The 24,447-nt window shown below is 34.6% G+C and overlaps 4 protein-coding genes across 9 annotated transcripts in view; 1 reads left to right on the top strand and 3 right to left on the bottom strand.

The window, feature by feature from the left end:
- Nucleotides 1-393: 393 nt before the first annotated feature.
- On the bottom strand, nucleotides 394-15,768 carry LOC111697380 (sodium/hydrogen exchanger 9B2-like). 6 transcript variants are annotated; one of them, XR_002764278.1, is made up of 14 exons: nucleotides 15,708-15,768; nucleotides 14,980-15,120; nucleotides 13,931-14,077; nucleotides 13,234-13,324; nucleotides 12,544-12,600; nucleotides 12,262-12,421; nucleotides 11,470-11,647; nucleotides 10,297-10,627; nucleotides 5,026-5,141; nucleotides 4,401-4,516; nucleotides 3,466-3,561; nucleotides 3,169-3,302; nucleotides 2,232-2,742; nucleotides 394-1,085 (listed from the first exon to the last, which is right to left on the bottom strand). XR_002764278.1 is itself a non-coding variant. In XM_023467372.1 (13 exons), the coding sequence occupies exons 1-13, from the start codon at nucleotides 15,753-15,755 to the stop codon at nucleotides 2,657-2,659; spliced, it is 1,701 nt and encodes a 566-aa protein (XP_023323140.1). In that variant the 5' UTR covers nucleotides 15,756-15,768; the 3' UTR covers nucleotides 1,240-2,656. The 6 variants fall into 6 exon arrangements, 1 of the variants encoding a protein (XP_023323140.1); XR_002764279.1 differs by having other exon boundaries at nucleotides 394-967; XR_002764277.1 differs by lacking the exon at nucleotides 394-1,085 and adding an exon at nucleotides 1,240-1,392 and having other exon boundaries at nucleotides 1,593-2,742.
- LOC111697379 (zinc finger protein 208) lies at nucleotides 6,485-9,051 on the bottom strand. Its single transcript, XM_023467371.1, has one exon. The coding sequence runs from the start codon at nucleotides 8,926-8,928 to the stop codon at nucleotides 6,619-6,621; it is 2,310 nt and encodes a 769-aa protein (XP_023323139.1). The 5' UTR covers nucleotides 8,929-9,051; the 3' UTR covers nucleotides 6,485-6,618.
- On the bottom strand, nucleotides 15,767-23,498 carry LOC111697382 (eukaryotic translation initiation factor 3 subunit M-like). The gene is made up of 11 exons (XM_023467373.1): nucleotides 23,391-23,498; nucleotides 22,626-22,730; nucleotides 20,720-20,845; nucleotides 20,258-20,455; nucleotides 19,356-19,485; nucleotides 18,720-18,804; nucleotides 18,282-18,336; nucleotides 17,496-17,567; nucleotides 17,129-17,257; nucleotides 16,765-16,908; nucleotides 15,767-15,997 (listed from the first exon to the last, which is right to left on the bottom strand). Exons 1-11 carry the CDS (start codon nucleotides 23,463-23,465, stop codon nucleotides 15,971-15,973), a joined length of 1,146 nt encoding a protein of 381 aa, XP_023323141.1. The 5' UTR covers nucleotides 23,466-23,498; the 3' UTR covers nucleotides 15,767-15,970.
- Nucleotides 23,499-24,079: 581 nt separating this feature from the next.
- The window catches only part of LOC111697394 (ribosomal RNA processing protein 1 homolog A-like), a 7,372-nt gene continuing 7,004 nt past the window's right edge, over nucleotides 24,080-24,447 (top strand). Inside the window, exon 1 of the mRNA XM_023467405.1 lies at nucleotides 24,080-24,262. Within this exon, the coding sequence (XP_023323173.1) occupies nucleotides 24,114-24,262 (149 nt within the window). The 5' untranslated portion in view covers nucleotides 24,080-24,113. The remainder of the gene's footprint in view (nucleotides 24,263-24,447) is intronic.

Below are 24,447 nucleotides of genomic sequence, written 5' to 3'. Positions count from 1 at the left end.
AACTAAACTTGGTCGTCTTCTATTTGTAACATACAGGGTGTCCCATGTCATACAAAATTGTGTTAAATCTTTACATTTCAAGAATTGAAATCAACGATTTCATTAAAAAAATTGTACATTGCTGAACTATAACGATTGGGTCCGTCCTAGTAAAAGATTTTTGGACCCCCCCCCCCACCACAAGCGGTCCGAAGTATAGTAGGACGGATGAAACGTTGGGCTCTATCATACTATAAAACTTTAGCCTGCATTATAGAGACGAACGGAGTATTAACACTCAAAACTAGAATTAGAAGAATCAAGTAAAAAATTTACCTTTGGACTGTCAAATCTGAACTATTATTCTAGGATAAACTACAGCTTGAGATGATAAAAACAGTAAAATTCAAGTAATTCTTCTTCTTAACAACTTTATTCAATTACCAAAATAAATCAATAGTAGTATGTCTTATTTTAGAGAAAACTTCTCTCATTATATCTTCGTACCTATTGCTGTAATGAGCTGCTTTTCGCAGAGCTCTCCAATGATTAAGGTCTAATCAAAAACATTATAGAATAATTTTGCAAGCGTAGTTGCAGACTTTTCATCTTTAAGTTGAAATTGCGAACTATAAAAACTGCAATATGTAAGTAAGAGTCTAATTGCAAACGTAGTTGCAATTAAATGACTTTTCGACTATATGAATATAAGAAAAATTAAAGCAAATAAAAAGAGAAATAAAACCAAAAAATCCGAAAAAAAGACTTTTCATCTGAAGTTAAAAAAATGAGACTTTTCGTCCAAGAATCAGATAGAATTCCATTATGAGATCAGTAAAATTTAAAAAAAACAAAGAATTGAAAACATCAAAAAAAATACAAGTAACTAATGGTTATATTTGCTTTAAACAGAAGTCAGAACTGTTGTTAATCTCGGGAACAACCGCGCACTGAACTTCATCAAATGTAGATTCCGTCATGGTCGTACCTTAGAGAATATCTAAATAAATGAAGGGTCAAGCATTGATCCTCCGATTTTAAAGTTTCCATATTGTATATCGAGATCTAGCGTTAGGATGAAGGATACTCTACAAAAGTTCCAATGTCTACAAGCGAAGAAAATATTAGCTGATGACCGAATGAGAAAAAATAAATTTTGGATATTATTTTAAGTGTTTCTAAAACTCCACAGGGCATTTCAGCTAATAGTTAATTAGTCAAGAGCTCTGGAAAATCGACACAATATTGAAAACATTTATATATCCTTCGCAGAAGGGAAACAATTTATTACAAGTAGAAAAAATAGATATATTTAAACAAATATATTGCAGACGTTTTACTATTTAAACTTAAATAAAGTTTAGCAAACGTAAGAAGCTGCCGTATCGTTAAGGGAATGTTGGTGTAATTTTCCTCCATTTTAAGAGGGGCATGTCCGATTCACGTTACCCATAGATACCTTTAAACCGTTTATTCTTTCTTAAAAGCGTTTAATTATGACAAATTCTCCATCGTATCTGAATCGGAAAAGCACACAAAAAATTGTGTGGCTATCTTAGGCATGCTTTTGTAGATGAGCCTTTCAGGGTACCGTTGTGAATCGGAGATACCACTTTGTAAATAGAGTCACTTTAAATTACATCTGTACAGCTCCTGTTGAGTAATTATTGTACAAGATTGCTTTGGTCTGTATTGCTATAGAGAACAGTAACAAACATTTCATCTCTTCAAAACAAAGAGAAGGAAAAATAAGTTTGATATATTGTAGATAAGTGAAGCTTTATCTTGTTAATCAATGCTCTGGCACATAGTTCTAAGGTCAAAACTTGTGTTGTGAAAAAATTAAGGGATCATCAAGCAATAATCCGAACCTCTACCTGTCCTAGGGATTTAATCAATAACGTGTGTTCCAAAGAGTATAGAATAGACGAGAGATACAACTGACGCGGTACAATTACCGCGTATACAATAACCTATTCTGAATATTTCTTATTTAAAAGGAGTACCGTCTGCAAAGCATGTTATAATCATATGGTAGGGCAGGCCACGTCGGTTGTGTCTCCCTGGGATTCCATACTCCTTGGTGTGTTCGTAACCCATGACAGGAATAAGTAAAAATCAAGGAATCCAGCACAATACCATTGTCACAGAATATAATTTATATTCAGATCAAGATAGTGCTAATTCTAACAAAAAAGCTTTGACCTCAGAGAATTGAATTAAGCAAATTTTACGAAGTAATCAAAACGTACTTTTTACTAAATATCCTAATTATGGTTCAATGTTTTTAGGAAAGTAGTGATAAGCGTAACAATTAGCAGATAAGGATTTACAGCAAGTAACAGTTATTGGTTAAGAAGTATAAGAAGTAACATTTAACAGTCGGTAAATTTAGATTGTTTGAAGATCTGGGAACAGATATAATCAGCGTGAAGAAGTTGAACACTAACAGCGTCGACAAAGTTGAACCACTTCTCTTCATGTTGAAATGTGAAATGGTTCGCGGTTCAGCTAATTCTCACTTTTCATTAAATCTGATCCCTGGAAAAAAACTGATCGTTTTTTTCCGACTTCGGAATATTCCAGCGTATTGAACAAAAATCAACACTTGAATTGTCGTCTGGTGGAGTTTTGGCATTTAACACAGCTTCATGGCTTCACTTTGAGATGGATGTTTTTAACTGATCATCTCCGACATTTCTTCACCTTCCTCCTTTATATCATAAGGCAGAGGTTTGTTCATCTTGGTCAACAGCCTTGGACCTTAACAAGAACTCAACATAGAACATTTAAATTTTCAATTGATTTTAGATCTACTTTTGTAGTCAGCCCTTGAAATAATTTTCATCATCGGCTTGTAGACGGGTGAATACTATACATATACATCCTAGCTCTAATTTGAATTAAGAAACTAGTATAGAATATTTAAGTTGTTTTCATATATCGTGAACATTTTATCAGAGATAATTTTTTCAGAAAAATAAAATTTAGTAGCAATGTTTTTTTTTTTTTGAGTTTTTATCGCTGAATTTGATTTAATAAATTTTCCTTAGTGTGTGAGTAAAATGTCAAAAAGAATGAAAAGAACTGCCTATTAACCCTATTTTTCATTTGTACACCCTGCTAACCATTCCCCCTGATCCAGAGGATTGGGGTTAATTCTGAAAAAATATTTACCCCTGCACTAACCTGACGCCATGATGGCAACTGCTCCAATGGGAGCGGTGATGAGAATTACAAGAACAGCCAAGGTTAGAACCTTCTCTGCTAACTCCAGTTGCTCATTTAACTCTGGCAGATTCTCTCCATCCATCCCAGCTTTCCTAGTCAACAAACAAATATTAATAAAAAACAGGCATCCATAACAACATTTTCATTCATAGAAAAATATATGTTCAATGAATTTACAATTGAAAGATTAATAATTTCGGAAAAAAATAAGTATCATCTTTAGGTAAAAACACCAACAACAACATCAGAACATACCTAAGAGCTTGAGTTGCCAGGTCTAATGCTAGAGGACCTATTGCAGCTTGAACAGTGGCCTTGGGTAACCAAGCTAATGCTATAAACATGCGTTCTCTAAAAAATTGTCTTTAGAAATTCCAGTGCTTAAGATCCGGATCCGTTGGATCCGCAAGATTTCGGCTTTCTGGATTCGGATCCGCAAAAATATGCGGATCCACGGATCTCAAAACCCTAATCTGAACTATTGGAAAAAGAGATATTTTAATATTTTAAAAATTTCCTGATTTCTGAATCATTCATCAAGCTTTAGCATAAAAATAATCGAAAGAAATGAAAATTCTGCTTTGATACAAAAATCAGTAAATTTTTTAAAAATAACCTGGATCCGGATCCATTTTTTCCAGAGCGGATCCAGGATCCAGATCCGAACCCGCATCAAGACTAAATGGATCCTAAGCACTGAGAAATACTAACTTTTATCCAGTGCTTAGGATCCATTTAATTTTGATGCGGATGCGGATCCTGGATCAGCACTTGAAAAAAGTGGATCCTGATCACAGGTCATGAACATTTCTTTATGATTTAATTTCTCCAACGGATCCGGATCTAGTGTGTGAAAAGAAAACTCAAAGCAATATGTTTTTAAATAATTGTCAAAAGTGCATCCGGCTTCTTTTTTACTGAAATTATTCTGCCAGTTTGCAAATCCAGGGTTAGGTAATAATATCGACATCGGCTTCGAAAAAAACCAACAATCATATGTTTTCAGAATTAGCACTTTTGATTTGGAGTAAAATATAAAAGTTTGGGCTTTTATTGAAGATTCTACCTTTTTCAAGATATTTTTCCTCTAAATATTTAGTTTTTGTTACCTTTTTTCTCCTTTCAACAAAGTGTGGGGGCGAGGAGGGATAATTTTTAAAGAAAATAGATACCCCTGGAAAATAAAATACCTGTGATTAACATCTCCTCCCAGAACCGAAATATAAGATAAAACAAGTCTCGCAGAAAGTCCACACACGAGCACTCCTATTCCTAAGCCAACGGTTTCCGGATCTAACTTATCCACCTTAATGAACTAGAGTTAATCGATGTATTATATACAAATTATCCTATTCGGTGTAAAACCCTGAATGCAAACATATTGAAGACAGTTAAATCTGCACAAGGGTGTATATTTTCTGGAAAAATCATTCCCCCTTTTTGAAATAATTTACCCCCCCCCCCCCACAGAAGTTGGGTATATTTTTAAGGGTTTTATTTGCTAGATTAAGGAAAATAAATAAATTTTTGAGTAAGATGTATCAATAGGGAATGGATGAAAAAAAATACCATTTGAAGTCTTATTTTTCGTTTATTTTTAGATTTTTAAAGCATCCCCGCCCCATACACCCCCCCCCCCCAGCTCGGGGTGTGGGGTTTATTCTTAAAATTGTAACTTCACTCTTTAAAGATAAAAAATAAAAAAACAGTATTTAGTCTTATTTTAAATTAATCCGGTGGACAACAATAGGTAAAGATTAAGAATTTTTTAGAGATTAATGATACAAAAGTTTCGACCTGAGCTCATGAAATTACCTGGATCTCTGTCCCGATTAGCCCGAAGAGCAGAGGCTGAAAAATAATCCACATTTGAGCGAGGGTCTGGGAAACTGGATTATCCTCCTTCCAACCCTGCCGCCTCCACCCTAATCCTGAGATAATAGGATTAATTAATTAAAGGGAATGTAACCTCTATGCAAAGATGGCAACGCCCGTTTCACAACAGTTCCCTTTATCGGATCAAAATTCAATAAGATTTAAATGTTTACAATCTTGAAAACTGATTATTTTTAATTGTGGTTTTATTAAACAGTGACATGCGTATTTCTGCTTCAGAAATACAATGTAAGAATTATCGAAATTTAACACTTCAAGATAGAAAAACAACTTTATTTTCCACATTCTTCTATAGTGAAAAAGTTGAATGTTGCATCTTTCTGAATTTGTATGGACACTACGTTCTTCGGTATTAGTCATTTTTAACAATTTTCTCCTTATAGACGCAACAGATAGAAGTAAGATTAGTAGCAATCAAAATCGCTTTTTTATCGCATTAAGCCTATACCCCCTTTCATTTTTCGCGAACACTCCCTTTAAAGGACGAAGCTTAAACATAGGATGTTGCTTAGTAGCTAAGCGACTGAACTTAATATATAACACGTAAACAATCTACACCAATATTTTAATAATTTAATATTCCCACAAACTTTTGTTTAGCAATATTCCTTTCCTTAAAAAATATATTTTAAGTATATTGAATAAATAACTCGCTTGTTTATTTCAATGGCTAAAAAAAATAAAAAAAAATATTAACCTCCGCTTCAATAATCGAAATAAATTTATTAGTGTATTTATTTAAAATAAAATGCAACACATTATAAACCTACGAGCAGAAAAAGTAAGATGTTTAAACAGTAAGAATATATCAACAGTCTAAAGTTGTATTCTGTATGTATGGAATGGTAAAATTGCATTTTTTCTCCCTTTCAAACAATGATTTTTTGTCAGGGTTTTGATAACTGAATCACCAACTTTTATTTCTATTTACAATATGTAAAATGTACATTTCTATAACAAAACACACACGATAAGTCTGTTAACAGAAAAATAACATTTCAAATGTTTGAAAAATTTACATTGAAATTTATTTTAACTAGGAAAATTAATCAATCTCTTAGTCCTATTTACATTTTCTTTAAATCTATATTTGGTTCTTATTGCAAAATTTAACACTATAATGAACAAACAGGTTACTAAATTATATAAATTAGAATTTAACAATAAAATACAAACAGTTCAAAAAGTATTTCAAAATTTTAAAATTATAGATATCAGAACAAACAAAGTGTCATAAAGGGGTATTTTTTTTTTGTCAGAACTGTAAATACGGTGAAAAATAACATATATTCTCGCTAAATAGAAAGGAAAAAAATTCAATGAGCTGACTAAGATAGATATCCTAAATACAGTTCTTCTGATCCCCCTCCCTGCTCACCTTCTCAACAAGATTAAACTCTCTTGATTCCAAGTTCGACTAAGATAGAATAGTCACGGAAGGATATTTTTCTTTTCTGAAAGAAATTGAGGGGGAAGGAGGGTTCACGACACATTTAATAAGATACCACCGAATCACTCACCAAGATGAGGATAATTTTCATCAAAGAACTTGAGGGCATCATTTACAGAAAAATTTGAGAATATGACAGTCCACTTTTTATTGCTGTTCCTTGGATTATCATCAACTTCAACTCCATGTTGCTCGTCCTCATCCTCTTCCGGGGTTTCAGGATCAGATTCAACATTATTTTCATATCCATCTTCATTGTCATAGATTCCTTCCATAAATGAAATATCAACATTTTCACGGTCCTGTTCTACAAACTGAAATGCCGAGAACTCATTTTCTATATCTGTGTTCTCTTGGATATCAGACTTCTCTTGGCCTCCATGTAGGATATCTTGGTCTTCAAGTTGGATATCAGTGTCGTCCAGTTGGATATCTGTGTCCTCTAACTGAATATCTGGGTTCTCATGTTGGATATCTGTGTTCTTGGAACCATCAATCTCTGGTTCTTCTTCACCCATCTCGTCTTCATGTACCCGTTTACAGTGCTGGATTCGAAAGAAATTAAGTGAGAACTTTTTGCCACAAAACTCGCAAGGAAATTGGTCCCTTACTTCGGATTTGACAGTCTTTGAATCTATTATTATATTGTCTCTAAGTTTGTTACCAACGTCCACATTTTGTAAATCTTGATTCTCGTAATTCAAACCTTGAACCGCGATATTTATCCTGTTTTGCTGCATATCCTCATGCTTCAAGATATCCTGACCTCCATTGCAGTCAGTGTCACCCGTCGAATCTCTCTTCCCTAGGATCTCAATAGTTACATCTTTATCCATCTCTGCTCCATGTACCCGTTTACAGTGCTGGATTCGGGAGAATTTGAAAGAGAACTTACTATCACAAAACTTACAGCCAAATTGGTTCATTACTTCGTTTGAAGTTTTAGATTCCATTTTCATATTATCTTTAAGTTGAATATATGGGTCCACGAGTTGAATATCTGGGTCCATAAGTTGGGTATCAGGTTTCACAAGTTGGTTACCTGGGTCCACGAGTTTGAAACCTGGGTCCTTGAGTTGGATACCTGGGTCCACGAGTTGGATATCTGGGTCCACGAGTTGTGTATCTGTGTCCTTTGTCTTCATAACAAGGTCCTTAAAACGGATTTCTGGCTCCTGTAGTTGGATATCAGGATTGACAAGATGGATATTTGCGTGCTCATGTTTGATAACTTGGTCCTTAGTATAAATTAAATCTTGGTCCTCCTTTATATCCTGACCTGCATTAGTGTTGTCAGTGTCAACTCCCTTCTCTTTCTTAACTGGGTTCACACTAGTAACATCTTTACCCATCTCTGCTCCATGTACCCGTCTGTAATGTTGGATTCGAGAGAATTCAAAAGAGAACTTTCTGTCACAAAAATTGCAGGAAAAATTGGTCGTCGCGTTGGATTTAAAGGTTGTAGAATCCATTTTTATCTTGTCACTTGAAAGTTCTTGAGGTAAAGAATCGTTGCTGTACAATTCTCCAACTTCAGATGTTGTCCTATTATGAAATCTTTTTAAATGTTTTCGAATATAATCTTCAAGTGCAAAGTTTCTGGTGCAAAGTAGGCATGAAAATGGCTTTAACCCCGTATGAAGAAACTCATGATTCCGAAGACCGCTCTGCTTAAAGAATTTCAGTCCACATTTAGAACAGCTAAACTTTCGCCGAGATTGTTTGGGATTCCGCTTTTCTGCTAGCTTAGCTCCAAGGACACAGTGAAATATATTGGATTCTTTAGACTTCACCAGTTTCAAATATGTAGAGCTCTTTACAGAACTCAAAGCCATCGAGTCTTCGTTTGTTTTAACCACTAAGTCGTTGGAGTTACTTCCGTGCCTTTTTCGCAAATGCCGTAGAGCATATCTCTTAAATGCAAACTTATCACCGCAGACAAAACATGAGAAGGGTTTTAACCCCGTGTGAGTAAACTCATGTTGTTTTAAGTATGATCTCTTTTTAAACTCCAGTCCACAGGTTGAACAACGAAGTATTCGACAGGACAGTTTAGGTTTACAAGGTTCTACGGGATCCAAAGTTGCCTTGGATTCATAATCAATGTTGAAATCGGATTTTTTCTCCAACATTGCTTCATCATACTCTTCAATACCCTCAAATGTATCCAGGCCAGTATGAATCAGGGATTCAGTATTGTGAACTAGTCGACAATGCTTGCGAACATATTTTCGCAATGCAAACATCCGACCGCAAAAATCGCAATTAAACGGTTTCTGTCCAGAGTGTAGATATTGATGCTCGCGAAATTTGGAAAGACATGGTGATTTTAATCCACATTCGGTGCATTTAAATTTAGATTGGGATCCCATTTCTTGATATAAATCCTTTAATCTTCACGGAGTGCTATTATTGACAATGTGATCCATATGAGAATTCAGCTGACACTAAACACTTAACTAGACAGTCTACAAGATTAAACTTGAAAGAAAACACCTGATTCGGCGAGCTGTGAGGGTTTAAGCTTTATATACAGCTATATGACTCAATAAGTAAGTATAGTATTAATTTACACATTTAATACAAAATAATAATGTAAGATGGTTCAGCTAAAAAAAACACAAAAGAAACTTTAAAATGAGCCAATTGAAAATATAATGTTAAATAATTTTCTTTTGATCGGTATTTGTTGAAACAAACTATTAATATTGAAATCTCAACTGAAAATACATTCATTGAGAGCATTTTCAAGTAGTATACTTAGTCAGCACTCAAATAATCAAAATATTTTCAGGAATGCATTAATTAAACTTAAAAATACATATTAAATATAAATAAATAATATGAATAAAACGTGTTATCTATAATATACATACTTTGCTGGTCAGTTTGTACGTTTGTATCCAAAAACGTCAAACTCAAAACGGCCGAACCAATTGGACCCAAATTTTGTGTGGGACCTCACATGACACCAGGGAAGGTTTATGATTGATCAAAATTTTTAAAATTAGCCTCCAACAAAATTAGATTTTCATTAAAATTAGACAATCCACGAATTTTTTGTTTTGTTTTACAAGGTACACAAAGAGAAAATATTCACAATTGAAATATATATTTATTAAAGTATATATAAAATATATAAACGTTGCTTGTCTGTCTGTTTGTTTGTACACAATAAACGTCAAAACCGGCTGAACCGATCGGGCCCAAACTTTGTGTGTAACCTCAAATGACCCCAGGAAGGTATTGTAAAAATTTGCCTCCAACAACATTTGATTGTCATAAAATATTGAAAACCCAAGATGTTTTTTCTAATAAAATCCGCGAACTATTTTAGTTTGTTTTGTTTTACAATGATTTCAAAGAGAACATTTTCACAATTGAAATAAAACACGGGCGCGAAGCGCCCAGGAAGCCTACGTGTGTATATTAAAATTAGTGTGAACATAGTTGAGATTTATATGTGCTTAAAACATCGTAAAATGTCCAACCCTGAAAGGAAAATAGTTGAAACAGACGGCGTTAGATGGCATATTTTAAAAATATTCTGACCAAATATAGCATGCTTGTTCAGTACGAGTATGATCTTTATATCTAGGAGTATCAGATTAGATAATCAGTCTTAATTATCTAATCATATATTCAAGAATATTTTCTATTGTTAGCGGATATTTTGGTTTACGTCAGGTTGAGAATATTTTGAGCAAGCGACGCAGTGCGGGTGGTTTAGTATGTCTTACCTGCGACAAATGCTAGAACTAGAACCCCCAAGGCTCCCGCTCCAGGAAACCCCGCCATTGCGCTCCCAAAGAGAGCAAACAAGCTCCCACCAAACAACAGCACAACTCTTAACAACACATTGGGATGTGGCGAAGGAGGCAGAAAGATGACTAGAACTCCCCAGATAAATCCTCCCAGGACCCCGACTATGGCCTCTAAAGGACCCTGGAGGATCAGCTGGTAGAGATTATCCTGGTTTGTATTAAAGGTTACTCCAAGTAGGATTGTGAACACAGATATCGCGAGTACATCATCAACACTAGCCGCTGCTATTACTAGTGTAGGTATTCCCTAAATATAATAAAACAATCATTTTCATTCTTGTCGTTTAGAAAATAAATAATTTAGATGAAACTCTTCACCATTAATTTCTTAACTTTATTTTCTATTATGATAAAAAATATTTACGTAAAACGAAAAAATATTTATCAGTGTGATCATTGAAGGTTTCAATTTTAGTTGAAGGGAAATAATCAAGTTTCTATTAGGAAAAATAGGTTTGAATTCGAAAATCAAATACGTACGTGATTTTACCGAAGTGGGAGTTTTGCAAAATATATTCACTTCTGCATAATGCAAACTAAATAGCGAACAAGGTACACTGTATAAGGTTTAGTGGGGTAACCATTTAAAAATTTGTGAAAAAATAAACAAAATATGCAATCTTTTTGATTTTCAATATTTTTCATTTTGGTATATTAAGATCTTAATTTTTTATATCTTTTCATACCCACAATGGTAGATTTAGATTATTTTATGTTTTGAAAGAGGCTTCCATTTCAAAGAAGAATAAATTCTGTAACAAAAATAATTTCAGGAAAAAACTGCTGAAGTAAAATGTTCTTAACGATTTATCCAAAGTCAACTTTTGCTTTTTTATTATTCACTAAATATTAACAAAACTGAGCTACCCCGAGCCCAAAACTTAAGTCAGGGTATCGTTATAAAAACCAGTTTTGAAACCCGAGTTTCACGAATGGGGTTATGTGTTTTTTCGAATCTCTTAAAATTAAAAACTTAAATGTTAAGACCCCGAAATGGAAACTCGGGAGTTTCATTCAACGATACTCTTTTAAATTTCGGGCTCTGTCGTACACTGTCACTGTACAGGGTCAAAGGGTACATATAAATACCTTCTCTACTCCGAACCCTCGTTCCTGAAGGGAGAGAAGACATGGCACAACAACTGCAGGAGATACTGCAGCTAGGATGAACCCGAGCATGAATCCCCAGAGCCAGGGGAACCCAAGGAGAAGATGACTAGAGATAGCCACCACAGTTGCTTCAACCAGACAAGGGAAAAACGCCAACCTGTAGGAATAACTTTTAAAGCACTGGGAATTAGGGGTCCATTTAATTCCATTTCGGATCCCAAACGGGATCGGGGTTGAAAGTACATTGAAGTGCATGCAATTAAACTTTATGTGTCATTGTGAATTTTGGCAAGTTTTCTGTGTACGTGCATTACACTTCAGAAATGTGTACTGCATTTGGGGTGTTAAAATATGTAAAACTAACAGAAATCAATAAAAAAGAGATTACAAATTATGATATAAAGAAAAAGAAACCTCCCTTGCAGTATACATTTCTACAACTTGACATCATACTCCTAATTGTTTAAAACAAACCCCCTAACATCAATCTATCAACATTTGGGGCCGTACTGGATGGAATATTATGGACCCTTGCTGGGAATACTTTTAAATATATTACTTTCGAGGATTTTTTTTTTTTTTGATGGGGGGGGGGGAGGGGTCAAAACTCAAAACTTAAAAAACTTCTAAGTTTACCCCCTTTATGGCAATATTTACACAAAAAATCATTTATTTTTCCAATTCTTCAAAAAGAAAATTCATCGAGAAAATATATAGAAAAACACATCCTAGTCATTTTCGGTTATAAAAAGATAATTTTACTTTTTTCACCTGAAAACCATTGCTGAGAGTTGCTTCAAGGCTCTAGGATCCAGGCCTAGTCCTGCCCTGAGCAGTATGACCGCTAGGGCGGTAGATCTTAGAGCAGCTGACCAGCTAGGATCCAACCCACGTCCAACATCAATATAAGGAACATTTTTCAACACAATTCCTGAATGATAAATTATCAAAATTTCGATTTAATTTAGATGGGAGGCAAAAACTTTCTAAGAGGTGGGGAGGGTGCTTTTCTTGTAAAAAGAATTTTTACTCGAAATATTTAAATTTTCATACCTACAACTAGCATGCCTAGGAGGGGAGGAAGCTTAACCAGAGAAACGATCCATCCTCCTAAATATTGATGTTTTGATACGCTCACTTCTACCTTAGAAAACACGTTCCTTCATAATCTCACAAATTGAGCATATTTAGCATATTTTCTTACCCAAGAACTTGAACCTAAACCTTGAACCTGACATTGAACCTGACATTTAACCTGGCATTGAACCTGACATTGAACCTGACATTGAACCTGACATTGAACCTGACATTGAACCTGACATTGAACCTGACATTGAACCTGACATTTTAAACTTTTTAAACTCTAACCTAAACCCTAACCTTGGTCCTATCTATATGCTAACCTACATAAGCGGATGAAACTAGAGCTATTAAAGAAAAAAACACTTCCTCTCCAAACCCTAACCTAAACCCTAACCCTGATCCTGTTTCTCATCTTAGCTATATAAGCGGATGAAACAAGTTCCATTAAGTAGACACCAATTTCTCTGGGAACCTAGAACCATAACTCTAACATTGAACCTGGACTTATCTCTATCCTTATCTATTTAGTATATATGCAGTACAGATGAAACAACCGCTATTAAAGAGAAAACGGTTCCTCCGCGAACCTCGAATCTTTATAAACCTTAAACCCTGAACCTGAATCCGAACCTGAACCTTGATCCTAATTTCTATTCTTACCTACATATGCGGATGAAACAAGAGCTATCAAAGAAAAAACAGTTCCTCCGCTAACCTCGAACTGAATTGGAGAATTCCCAGGCAGAGCAATCTAGATTAATATATATATAAAAATTTATCTTAAAGGGACTATAAAATAAAAATAAAAGGGGGTATAGACTGAAACCGGAGAATCTCAGGAGTTGAACGATACCTTTAAGACATATATCTGATGTTCCTGTCTCGAGAAATTGACATAAAACTGTGTCAAAATTATACCAAAACATATATATGTAAGATATACGTCCGTATCACGTCATACATATGGATGCACGTGACAATAGTACTGCACTTATTAAGGATGAAAGATACATCCTTAATATTCTAGCGAAATATTATTATAACAACTTGCGGAACTATGATACAGAGAATGATGAAAATTGTCAAAATTTTACACTTTTCAACTCAAACTGGAAAGGCTACGAAATCTTCCTTATTGTTACCAAGATAAAGCATTGGTTTTGCTGTGATGTTCCTTTTTTTTAAAAATTAAAATTACGTCTTATCTTATCCCAACACTTATATAAAAGTTCATTTTGACGTAAATCCCAAAATTTATCATTTATGAAGCGTCTACACAATAGCAAAAATGTTATTGCTATGAGCTAAAACTTCTGAAATCAAAAACAATGATGCAGGATTATCTGAAAATACTGACCGGTCCTAGAACAGCTACAGCTGTTCCCCAGACCAGGAAAACAGCAAGGATCCAGGTGATCAGGGTTCCAACCCGACCGTGTGGAGGACACAACAAGGAGTAGCCGAACCTGGAGCAGGGCCCAGATTCATCGCTCAGGCTGTAATTCTGAAAAACAAAGTCATTTAACGGTTTAAAAAAAAATTCTAATTTGAAATTGGTACTGGTATAATTTATCTTTTTTGGCGATTTAAATATTGTTTTTTAATCTTGCTTTAATAACTGAGGAAAATATTTGAAAAAATGTTTAAAACCATTGATCACTCCTCAACCAGTCTTCAGAAGTATACACATTTCAATATCGTTCTTCATTTCATAAAACACAAAACAGTCTTTGATGGTAAAATCATAGTAAAATCAATCCAATAGATAATAATAATACAATTAGCAAACGCAATTAAATAACAGAAAGATCTGGACAGGTTGAAAAAATAAAAATCAACTCTTCATCGAAATTAGGTAATATTTATTTAGTTATTGGTTTCTGTAATGTCTCATTGTTATTTAATATTTTCTGTAGATTTCCTGGAATTTTGATTGAAAAGACGACATGTAAAGAAATCTGCAACAAATTCATGAAGAAAAAGAAATTATATATAATGATGAAAAAGGAATAATTGATTAATGATTCTAACGTTGATTTATTAACAAATTTCTTTTGAGAAATATGTTCCTAAACATGTGATAAGTTTACTGTAGATTTTCTGTTACACTTTTCGACATCTTTGTTAAATAATTAAAAGAAAATCGATTCTCAAAACTATCCCTACAAAATAGACGATCTGTGAGGATTTAAAAGATTGAATTTGCGCTCTTGATAAACAAATATGCAACGTAAAAACGTCTCATAGGTCTCAAATGAATACTAAAAAATTTGTCTACCAAATTGCATTTCAGCTCAAGTACCATCTCTAGCCAGATACTATAAATAAATAAATAAATGAAAAAGATCGTGAAAGACCCCCAATGTGGGATCCCCAGACCGACTCCCTTCAAATTAATATCAGTACCTTTACGAGTATCGGTGCAAATATTTTCTGTATCCGCGAAAGCGAAATTTCTTTAGTTTCCGGCTTCAGCTCGGACGGTTTGATGAACGGAGAGTCCGGCTCGGTTTGGTTAGACTCCGGGTCCCTGTCTTTACTGGAAGCCTGTCCCCCTGTCAAGTTAACAATCTTCTAGACAATATAAATGGTTCGAGAGGGAAGCTTTTGAATGCGGCTCTTTTTGACACGTACTAGTGTCAACCTTTCTTTAAAAAGACACCGATAATTTGATTAACCTCGGTTCCCTAAAAATTCGAACAAAAAAGTTCACACAAGGGAGAGATTTAGGTATAGACCATTTCTCCGTGCGTTTTCAATGACAGACTCATGGCGTTAAAAGTAGATTACACATTTGAAAAAAGCAAAATTCCGAAGAAATTGTTAACAAACTCAACTTTTATCAGTTTTTATATTTGCGCTATATTTCCACACAACTCGATCAGATTAAAAATAAATTTTAAGGATAAGAAAAATTGAGAAACTATTTCAGTAGACCACTCTGAAAAATATCTGTTTAAGTAAATGAGTTACACACAAAAAATTCTTATATTTCCAAATTAGTAATAAAATTGCTTACAAAGTCACAAATATTATAAAAACCAATAACCACAAGTTACATTATAATTGATTTAATTTATCTATTATCAAATCGCACGAAAAAACAAGCTCCAGTTTTCTAATATAACTTTTTCCTGTAGATTTTCAGGTGCTTTTTTCTTATCGGACGCCATTTTTCGCATCTATAATTTCATCTGAAATCAAGAAAAAGAATGTTCTCCGTACCAAGCTTAAAACAACCATAACTATTACGTGCGCGCCGGAGCGCTTAGTATTATGCAAAGAAAGGCGCTCCGGCGCGCACAGATCTGGTGAACAAGATACAGAATACATATTTCCGGATTGTTGGCATGATGTGGAACCAGGATCAGGATGAAGAGCAGGAGCTGGACAAGGACTAGTTCTTTTTGTGCATTAACTCAACCTGAAATAAAATTATAAAAAACATTTTGTTTGCTTAATTTAAACATGTTTTCAACCCCGGTCGCGCAAGAGGCCCATTAGTTTTTTAATCTATATTATTTTTGTTCGTGTTTTTTCAAAAGAGAAATGATTTTAAAGTTTTTTGTTTGTTTTTAATACATATGAAAAATAGTGTCGTTTTAAACATGTTGACTGTCCCTGGGTGTACTAGCTTATGACCAACAAATACAGCAATTTGATATGCTTTATAGCAACCTTTGCTCCCGATAAATCTCTTACATTTTTTCTTAGATTTCTTACTCCAATATCTCCAAACTTTACAAAGTATGTTTTTTTTCTTTCAAATAATTTGTGTTTGGACTATAATGAGTAATAGTATTTATTCTAAAATCTGCAAAGTTAAGCTTAACTATAACCAAATAAAGGACTTTACTCTACAGTATTTAATATTTAATATTTAAGTAGATCATAATAAATCGAATTTGATGGTCTTATTTTATGAAAAGTTTAGACTATCTTTAAATATCTCCTGTACTCAAAGTAATCTAAATATTAACAGCAAGATTTTTAGTTTTACATTTGAATGTCTCATTTTTCTCTCTCGATAAGTTCGGTAAGTTCGAACAATAGCAAACTTTTTACATTTAAAAATGGGCTATTTGTGAACTAAATAAAATCAATAGGAAAGGCTAAGGTATATTATATGGCAAACAACATATATTTACTTTGGAGGGGGGGGGGGGGGCATTAGAATCTTTTTTATCTTACCTGAGTGGATGCTATATGAGCCATATGTTCCTTGATGCTGTGAAGGTTGGTTTTCCAACCTAATAGAAGAGAGTGAAGCTGTTGCCAGTCTCCAGTACCGAAGGTTCGGTGCATTGTGGAGGAAACATAAACTACTCCATCTCCCTTAATAAACACAGTCAAAAATCTTTAATTGTCAACATAAATCCAGTTATGAAAACCTAAGTGTACTTTTGAATTAAGGTTCTGAGCTTATTCGAAAAAAATGAAAAAGGAAGCTTAAAATAGAAATGTGGGGGGGGGGGAAGGAAATGGGGGTTCAAGAAAATGTGTCCCCCCACAACCCCCCCCCCCCGGAAAAAAAAATATTTTATCCCCGTCTAACCTGAGATATTTTAGCCCTGACGAGTCTCGTCTTGATGACGTCTATGAGAAACTCCTCCACCTCGTTCTCGTTCAACTGCATTGAGTCCTTCACCTCGGCAAACGTGATCTCACTCCTATTCTCAGCCATCTACAATAGTTAGATTAAAGCATTAGTTGTAAAATATTCTCATTTTTCAATCTGAAAATGGATAACTTTTAATTATGGATTGAAAAACAAGGAAATTCCAATTTCAATCTTTAATTCTTGCTTTTCCCTGTATCAATTTGATGTCCCTATTTTTCATTATTTCCGCAGATCATCAAAAATCAAAGATGAAAATAGGGAATGCAAATTATGCTGAATAAAAATGATGTCCTGTGTTGACCTGCATAAAGCTGAGAAGTTTCATTTTCCTCAGATTATCTTCATGCTTCAACCCGAGTCCGTTCACAAACTCCTGGCAAAACAGAGTTGTAAAAGGGAGATGAAAATTGTAGATAACTTGAGGTTTCTAAATTTAATTTGATGTGCTCACTTATTTTTAAGTAACGAAAAAACGAGAAAAATGTCACAAAAAAACACTAAAAACGACATGTATTTTTCTTAGAGCTAAACGATAAAAATCTCATGAAACCCTTACGGATAAAGGTTGTTTCTTTCGTTCTGTTAAAAGATAGCACTGTCCTATAATCAGTGCTTAGGATCCATTTGATTTTGATGCAGATCCGGATCCAAATCCGGATCCAGGTCATTTGTTTAAGATTTACTGAATTTATTTTAACAACAAATAATTTTCAAATTTTTTGTTTTATTTTTTTCGCTTATTTTTTTCCTAAAACCATTCAGAAATGAGGAAATTCTTATAATCTCTCTTTTTTTCAAAAGTTCAGATTTGGGTTTTAGGAGTGAATAAGATTTTTACCCTTGGATCCGGATCCGGATCCGTGGATCCGCATATTTTTGCGGATCCTGATCCAGGAAGCCAAAATCTTGCGGATCCAATGGATCCGGATCCTAAGCACTGCCTATAATACATTTAAACATTTTGCAGAAACCTAAAGTTTTCAAATCTAATAACGAAAACAGTATTTAAACATAAAAACAAAAACTAGGCATCAATAAATTACTGTCATTAATAACAATTTTTTAATTTCCTTTTAGAAAATTATACCTTTTGTTGCTGATAGAACTTGATATAAGCATCCAGTTTCTCTCCAACAAATATACTAAATTAATAATAATATAAGATCCACAAAATATCAATAATGACAGATTTAATCTGACAATAGTGAATAGAATTAGCAAAATAAAAAGAGAGCGAGTGTTAAATTAAAAACGAATTTCATTAAAGAAAAGAAATTAATAATAGAATTTTGTCTTAACTTTCAATCAGAATCAAGTTAACATTTCTTAAAGGAATTTTACACTCGTCACTAATTCCAACTCTTTAATCCATATATCTTTGAAATCTGGTGTGATAAACCTTCGATATTTTAAATTAAGAATTCGATTAGATCAAATAGTCTATTAAAAGTCTTCACCATTAGGTTATAAAGATTTAAGGAAATGGCGAGTGTTAAGCTCCTTAACAGAATATAATAAAAGAAACCTTAGAAGTTGATGAATAAGTTCTCCCTCCAGGAACTTGACAGGTTTCAACTGCAGCAAGTGATCCAACAGGAAAGTGTTAGGATCTTGAATGAATATTCAGATTAGTAGGAATTATATTTCTCTGTCTATCTGGCTGTATCCAATAAACGTCAAAACGGCTGAACCGATCGGGCCAATTTTTTATATAATTATTCTTCAGATGACACCAGGGCAAAGTTTACAGACCGTCAATTTGTACAAATTTGTTCTGGAAAACCTCAACATTTCTTATTTTTTAAAACGCATCAATTCAAAAGGCAAAATCCGCGAAAATTTGAAAACGAATAAAAATGGCAAATTTCAGCGCAAGAGATCCCTAGAAATTTATACATGAAAGAAGTTTAGAAAGACCCAATAGCAGCTTTCAAGTTGATTTCTTAATTTTGCCCCAAATTCAGACATGGTCGTTTGAAGTCTCAGTTCGAATTTTAACCTCAAAAACTACCAAAAATAATTCAGAAGTTCCGGAAACACTGGAAGAACAAAGAGAAATAAAGTAATGTAATTAGCAATTTAATTTTCCAATCAAACGATACATTGATAAACAAAATTTTATACCAACCATCTAAGCTTTAAAACCATAACTAAGTATTACCAGCTAGTGAAGCAATGATACAACGCTGAGCCTCCTCTCTCGCTTGGCTCGCGTTCTCCGTGGTGTATGTACCGAGAAGCTCAACCATTACACGGCTAGCATCATCAGATTTACCATTTAGCAGCAACATCTTAACATAACAATTTGATAACAAAATTCAGTAAATTTTAAAGAAATAACCTGGGTTCGGATCTAGATCCATTTTTTCCAGTGCCAAAATTAAATGCGTCCTAAGCACTGATTTTATATCAGAAATTCGAAGTAAATTCATATAATAATACAAGACATGTTCCCTCTGGCCGGCAAAACGGCTGGACCGAATGGGCTGAAATTTTGTTTATGACTCATGTGTAGTCTGGGGGTGTTAGTGTTTGTTCGTTTAAAATTTTTTTTTTCCACGAGTAACTTCGGGCTCATCAGCTTAACCGATCTGGACAAACTTTTTGTGGTTATTATGGATCCCAGAGCCCGTAATTAACCACGTAGCAGTCAGTGAGACTAAGTCTCGAGATTTCGAATTCAAGTTGCAATTAATTTTCCATAGAGTGGGGTTTATCAAACCGGTTTAGTATTGTATTTGACAGAATTTCATGGTTGGAATTGGCTGAATAGAGAGATTCGATTAGAATAAGACTCAACATTGAGACTAATTTTCCATTAAAAGCAACCAAGGCCGGTTCTATTGTCATTGGACCTGACTCCATCAGTCGAGCAAATGAGCTGGCAGCTGTCGAACACGAAACACAAGCTGTCACCAGCTAATTCAAAAGTTGAGTCTATGATTGAGCCTTAAACCTGGATCTAAGGAATTTAGACTCGAGTGGAAACTTTAAAATCGCGGGCTCTGGGAAGATTTGTGGCCGGTCAAAATTTTAATAGAAAAAATCCCAAACATCTTTTACCTCGTGGAGAAGCCTGTAGAGCTTCTGGACCTGGTCGCTGGAAGGCGGTGCCTTGTTAAACATGGTTTTGGTGGTCGCCATATCCTTGTAGACAGTGTGGAGCTGGTGGGTCCTCCCTGCCACGCCCACCAGGTAGTAGTACACCTGGAACCTCATGCTGGAGTTATCGTCCAGGGACATGAACAGGAACCATAGAACCTAAATACAAGTTAGAGGATGATATTTTAAAAATTGAATTATATTTTTTTCAGTTATCGACTAAGCTTTAACAATGAAAAATGTAAATATTCAAAGAGTATATTTTTTATTTGAACCTCAACTCCATTATGAACATTGGACACCACAAACAGGTCCAAGTAAAAGGAATGAGGAAGAGTGTATTTCAATCATAAAAAAAACTTTAAACCCCACTTTAAAAGATACATTAATGAAATAAATGAGAAGCCTGGTTTTGCTGGTTACCTTGAGACAGACCATGCCAAGCTGCTGGGTTGGAGCCTTGCTCAGCTTCTCACAGAAAGAGATGATCAGTTCCTCCTTGGTGATCAAGGCTAGCATACTCACTATACCATTCATGATCCCTTCAACCTAAAGTATATAATACATGGTTCGTGATCCCCTCAACATTGAATATACAATACATGGTTCATGATCCCCTCAGCATAAAAAATACAATACAAGGTTCAGATCAAGAGACCTAGATTATACAATACAGGGTTCATGATGCCCTCAATGTAGAGTATACAATACATGGTTCATGATCCCATCAACCTAGAATATACAATACATGGTTCATGATCCCCTCAATCTAGAATATACAATACATGGTTCATGATCCCCTCAACATAGAATATACAATACAGGGTTCATGATCCCCTCAACATAGAATATACAATACATGGTTCATGATCCCCTCAACATAGAATATACAATACAGGGTTCATGATCCCCTCAACATAGAATATACAATACAGGGTTCATGATCCCCTCAACCTAGAATATACAATACAGGGTTCATGATCCTCTCAACCTAGAATATACAATACATGGTTCATGATCCCCTCAACATAGAATGTACAATACAGAGTGCATGATCCCCTCAACCTAGAATATACAATACATGGTTCATGATACCCTCAACCTAGTGTGAACAATACAGGGTTCATGATCCCCTCAACCTAGAGTGTACAATACATGGTTCATGATCCCCTCAACCTAGAATATACAATACATGGTTCATGATACCCTCAACCTAGTGTGTACAATACATGGTTCATGATCCCCTCAACCTACTGTGTACAATACAGGGTTCATGATCCCCTCTACCTAGAGTGTACAATACATGGTTCATGATCCCCTCAACCTAGTGTGTACAATACAGGGTTCATGATCCCCTCAACCTAGAGTGTACAATACATGGTTCATGATCCCCTCAACCTAGTGTGTACAATACAGGGTTCATGATCCCCTCTACCTAGTGTGTACAATACATGGTTCATGAACCCCTCAATCTAGAGTATACAATACAGGGTTCATGATCCCCTCAACCTAGTGTATACAATACAGGGTTCATGATCCCCTCAACCTAGAGTATACAATACAGGGTTCATGATCTCCTCAACCTAGTGTGTACAATAAAGGGTTCATGATCCCCTCAACCTAGTGTATACAATACAGGGTTCATGATCCCCTCAACCTAGAGTATACAATACAGGGTTCATGATCTCCTCAACCTAGTGTGTACAATAAAGGGTTCATGATCCCCTCAACCTAGAGTATACAATACAGGGTTCATGATCCCCTCAACCTAGTGTGTACAATACAGGGTTCATGATCCCCTCTACCTAGAGTGTACAATACATGTTTCATGAACCCCTTAACCTAGAGTATACAATACAGGGTTCATGATCCCCTCAATCTAGGGCATCCAATACAGGGTTCATGATCCCCTCTACCTAGAATGCACAATACATGGTTCATGATCCCCTCAACCTAGAATATACAATTCAGAGTTCATGATCAGGAAACCTAGAGTATACAATACGGGGTTCAATATCCCTTCACCTAGTGTGTACAATTCAGGGTTCATGATCAAGGCTAGCATACTTTCCATACATTTCATGATATATTTATCATTTGGGATTCTTAAAAACACAAAATTATGTTTTACAGCAGATCAGGCACGTTTTAATTTATTGTATGAACATGACCCATAGCTTCTCTATTACGTCAGAGTATAAGGTAAATAACCCCTATCCACCTCTCCAATCTTTTAATACTTCTTGGGAAATAGACTTTAAGGGAGCCTTTGTGGATTATCAATATACGGAACTCGATTAAAATGAAGTCACTATAAATGTATTCTTACATCACTCTCAGCAGCAGAATTAAAGCAAACATCACAAACTCCAATTATCTTCTGAAGGTCGTCTTCTAATCCTAGTTCAGATTTCTCCTCGGAAATATCTGCCCCCTAAATTAATAATAGAATTATCTTTAACATAACTGAATGATTAGGAACTCAGATCTAATATGACAAAACCAATTACAGAAAATAACAAATATTATAATACAATTAAATATGACTAACATTAAGAAGTCGAGCAAAGTAAATTATCTCAATATGCAATTGCATCCTAAAAACCCACAAGCGGAAACTATACTAAATTTGAAAAAAAAAACAAGGTCGGGGCTTCAATATAGAATGAATTTAATATTAGATGGCTTTACTCGATATTTGAACCAACTAACTCTAAACGAAACCTTGTGATTTTGCTACTGTTTTATTGTTCGTTGAATCACTTAGACCCAATAAAGATTTATATAATAATAATAATAATAATATTTGAAGAAAAAACTTTTGTTTGCAGCGATCAAGTCCTTGATCCCTGTATACAATTTAACTGGAGGTAGCTTCAAAATAGAAATACCATTCTTAAAGCCCTTGCCTGTAATAGCTGGGTTATGCTTACCACACACAAAGCTATTGGATAATCTGTTCTAAACTATGGGGTCTGTCCTAATATACGATTTTTGGACCCCCCCCCTTCCAAAAATCGTATACTAGGAAATTACCAAACTATGGGTGTCCTATATGGACTCCAGCATTGAGCAAAATAGAGAACGGACTTACCAAAGATTTAAAGTAGGCTCGGAGCTCCTCGACTTGTTCATCCTGATTAATGTCTATAAATACGGGAACATTCATTCTTCTGAAAATATATCTAAATGAAACTAAATAAAGTAGGATACAGAAGAACGAGAAGAGCAGAACGTCTAACAATTTTTTATTTACGTCATTTTAAATATTTAGTATAAATTAATTCAAAATATGTGTGTCCGGTAGTTTTTCACCAAATATAAGTACAATACAAGAGAGCATGGGTTGCGTAGTGTAGTGTTCAGTGTACACTTCTAAACTACCTGCCTTATGCATTTTTATAAATGTCGTCTTTGTATTCTTTATTATTTTTAAAAAATTAAAAAAATTAGTTAAATTGAACATAAACAATTTTTTAACGTTGTAAAACGTTAGTCCAAATAAACAATTGTCCAAAAGAACATTAGTTCAATCGATCATTAGTCCAATTGATATGGCAACAATGCCCATTTTTATCCGTAGGAGGTGAAGACGACAGACGGTGAGAAAAATTTTCCAAACGCGACAATTTTTTAATTTTTGCGCACGGCATGTGAACAAAAATACTGTCGTCGTTTAAAGGAAAAGTTCTCAGTCGAGTTACCCTGGATATTACCCTGGAAAAATTTACTCTAGAGTTAACCCTAGTTCCAAATTCACCATTTAACTGGGTTTGATACGTGCAATATCGTTATATATTTTGTATCTGTTGCAGGGATGATGAAGGCCCCTGTTGAAGTTCAGTTTGCACAAAAATTAGCTGCAAACGATAAACTGACTCGAGATAAAGCTTTGAGGAAACTCAAGAAATGGTTTCACACAAGATCTTCTGTTTCAGCGCCTTTTCAAGATGATGAACAACTTAGGTTTTAATAATCAATCTTTACTTTATATTATACCGTTTCTTATTGTAAATTTTGTACATCCTGCCGTCTCTGTTAAATCAATGAACCATGGGGTCTGTCCTAGTGAACGATTTTTGGACCCCCCCGCCCCCCAGGCCCCCCCTCCTAGATCAATTAAAATTAGTATTTATGTATTATTATTTAGG

Source organism: Eurytemora carolleeae, unplaced genomic scaffold, assembly GCF_000591075.1.
Source record: "Eurytemora carolleeae unplaced genomic scaffold, Eaff_2.0 scaffold290, whole genome shotgun sequence".
Lineage (NCBI taxonomy): Eukaryota > Metazoa > Arthropoda > Copepoda > Calanoida > Temoridae > Eurytemora > Eurytemora carolleeae.
This window is presented reverse-complemented; position numbering and strand designations above follow the sequence as displayed.

What these genes read in the sequence shown, in the direction of transcription:
- LOC111697379 (XM_023467371.1), bottom strand. Translation starts at nt 8,928, where the DNA reads ATGGGATCCCAATCTAAATTTAAATGCACCGAATGTGGATTAAAATCA.
- LOC111697380 (XM_023467372.1), bottom strand. Translation starts at nt 15,755, where the DNA reads ATGCGAAAAATGGCGTCCGATAAGAAAAAAGCACCTGAAAATCTACAG. An exon ending in CTCTCAGCAATGGTTTTCAG is followed by an intron (nt 11,648 to 12,261) that starts GTGAAAAAAGTA and finishes TTATTCCTACAG; the next exon opens with GTTGGCGTTTTTCCCTTGTC. An exon ending in AGTTCTAGCATTTGTCGCAG is followed by an intron (nt 5,142 to 10,296) that starts GTAAGACATACT and finishes CTATTATCTCAG; the next exon opens with GATTAGGGTGGAGGCGGCAG.
- LOC111697382 (XM_023467373.1), bottom strand. Translation starts at nt 23,465, where the DNA reads ATGAATGTTCCCGTATTTATAGACATTAATCAGGATGAACAAGTCGAG. An exon ending in GAGCCTACTTTAAATCTTTG is followed by an intron (nt 22,731 to 23,390) that starts GTAAGTCCGTTC and finishes TTATTAATTTAG; the next exon opens with GGGGCAGATATTTCCGAGGA. An exon ending in CTTATTCATCAACTTCTAAG is followed by an intron (nt 18,337 to 18,719) that starts GTTTCTTTTATT and finishes TTATTAATTTAG; the next exon opens with TATATTTGTTGGAGAGAAAC.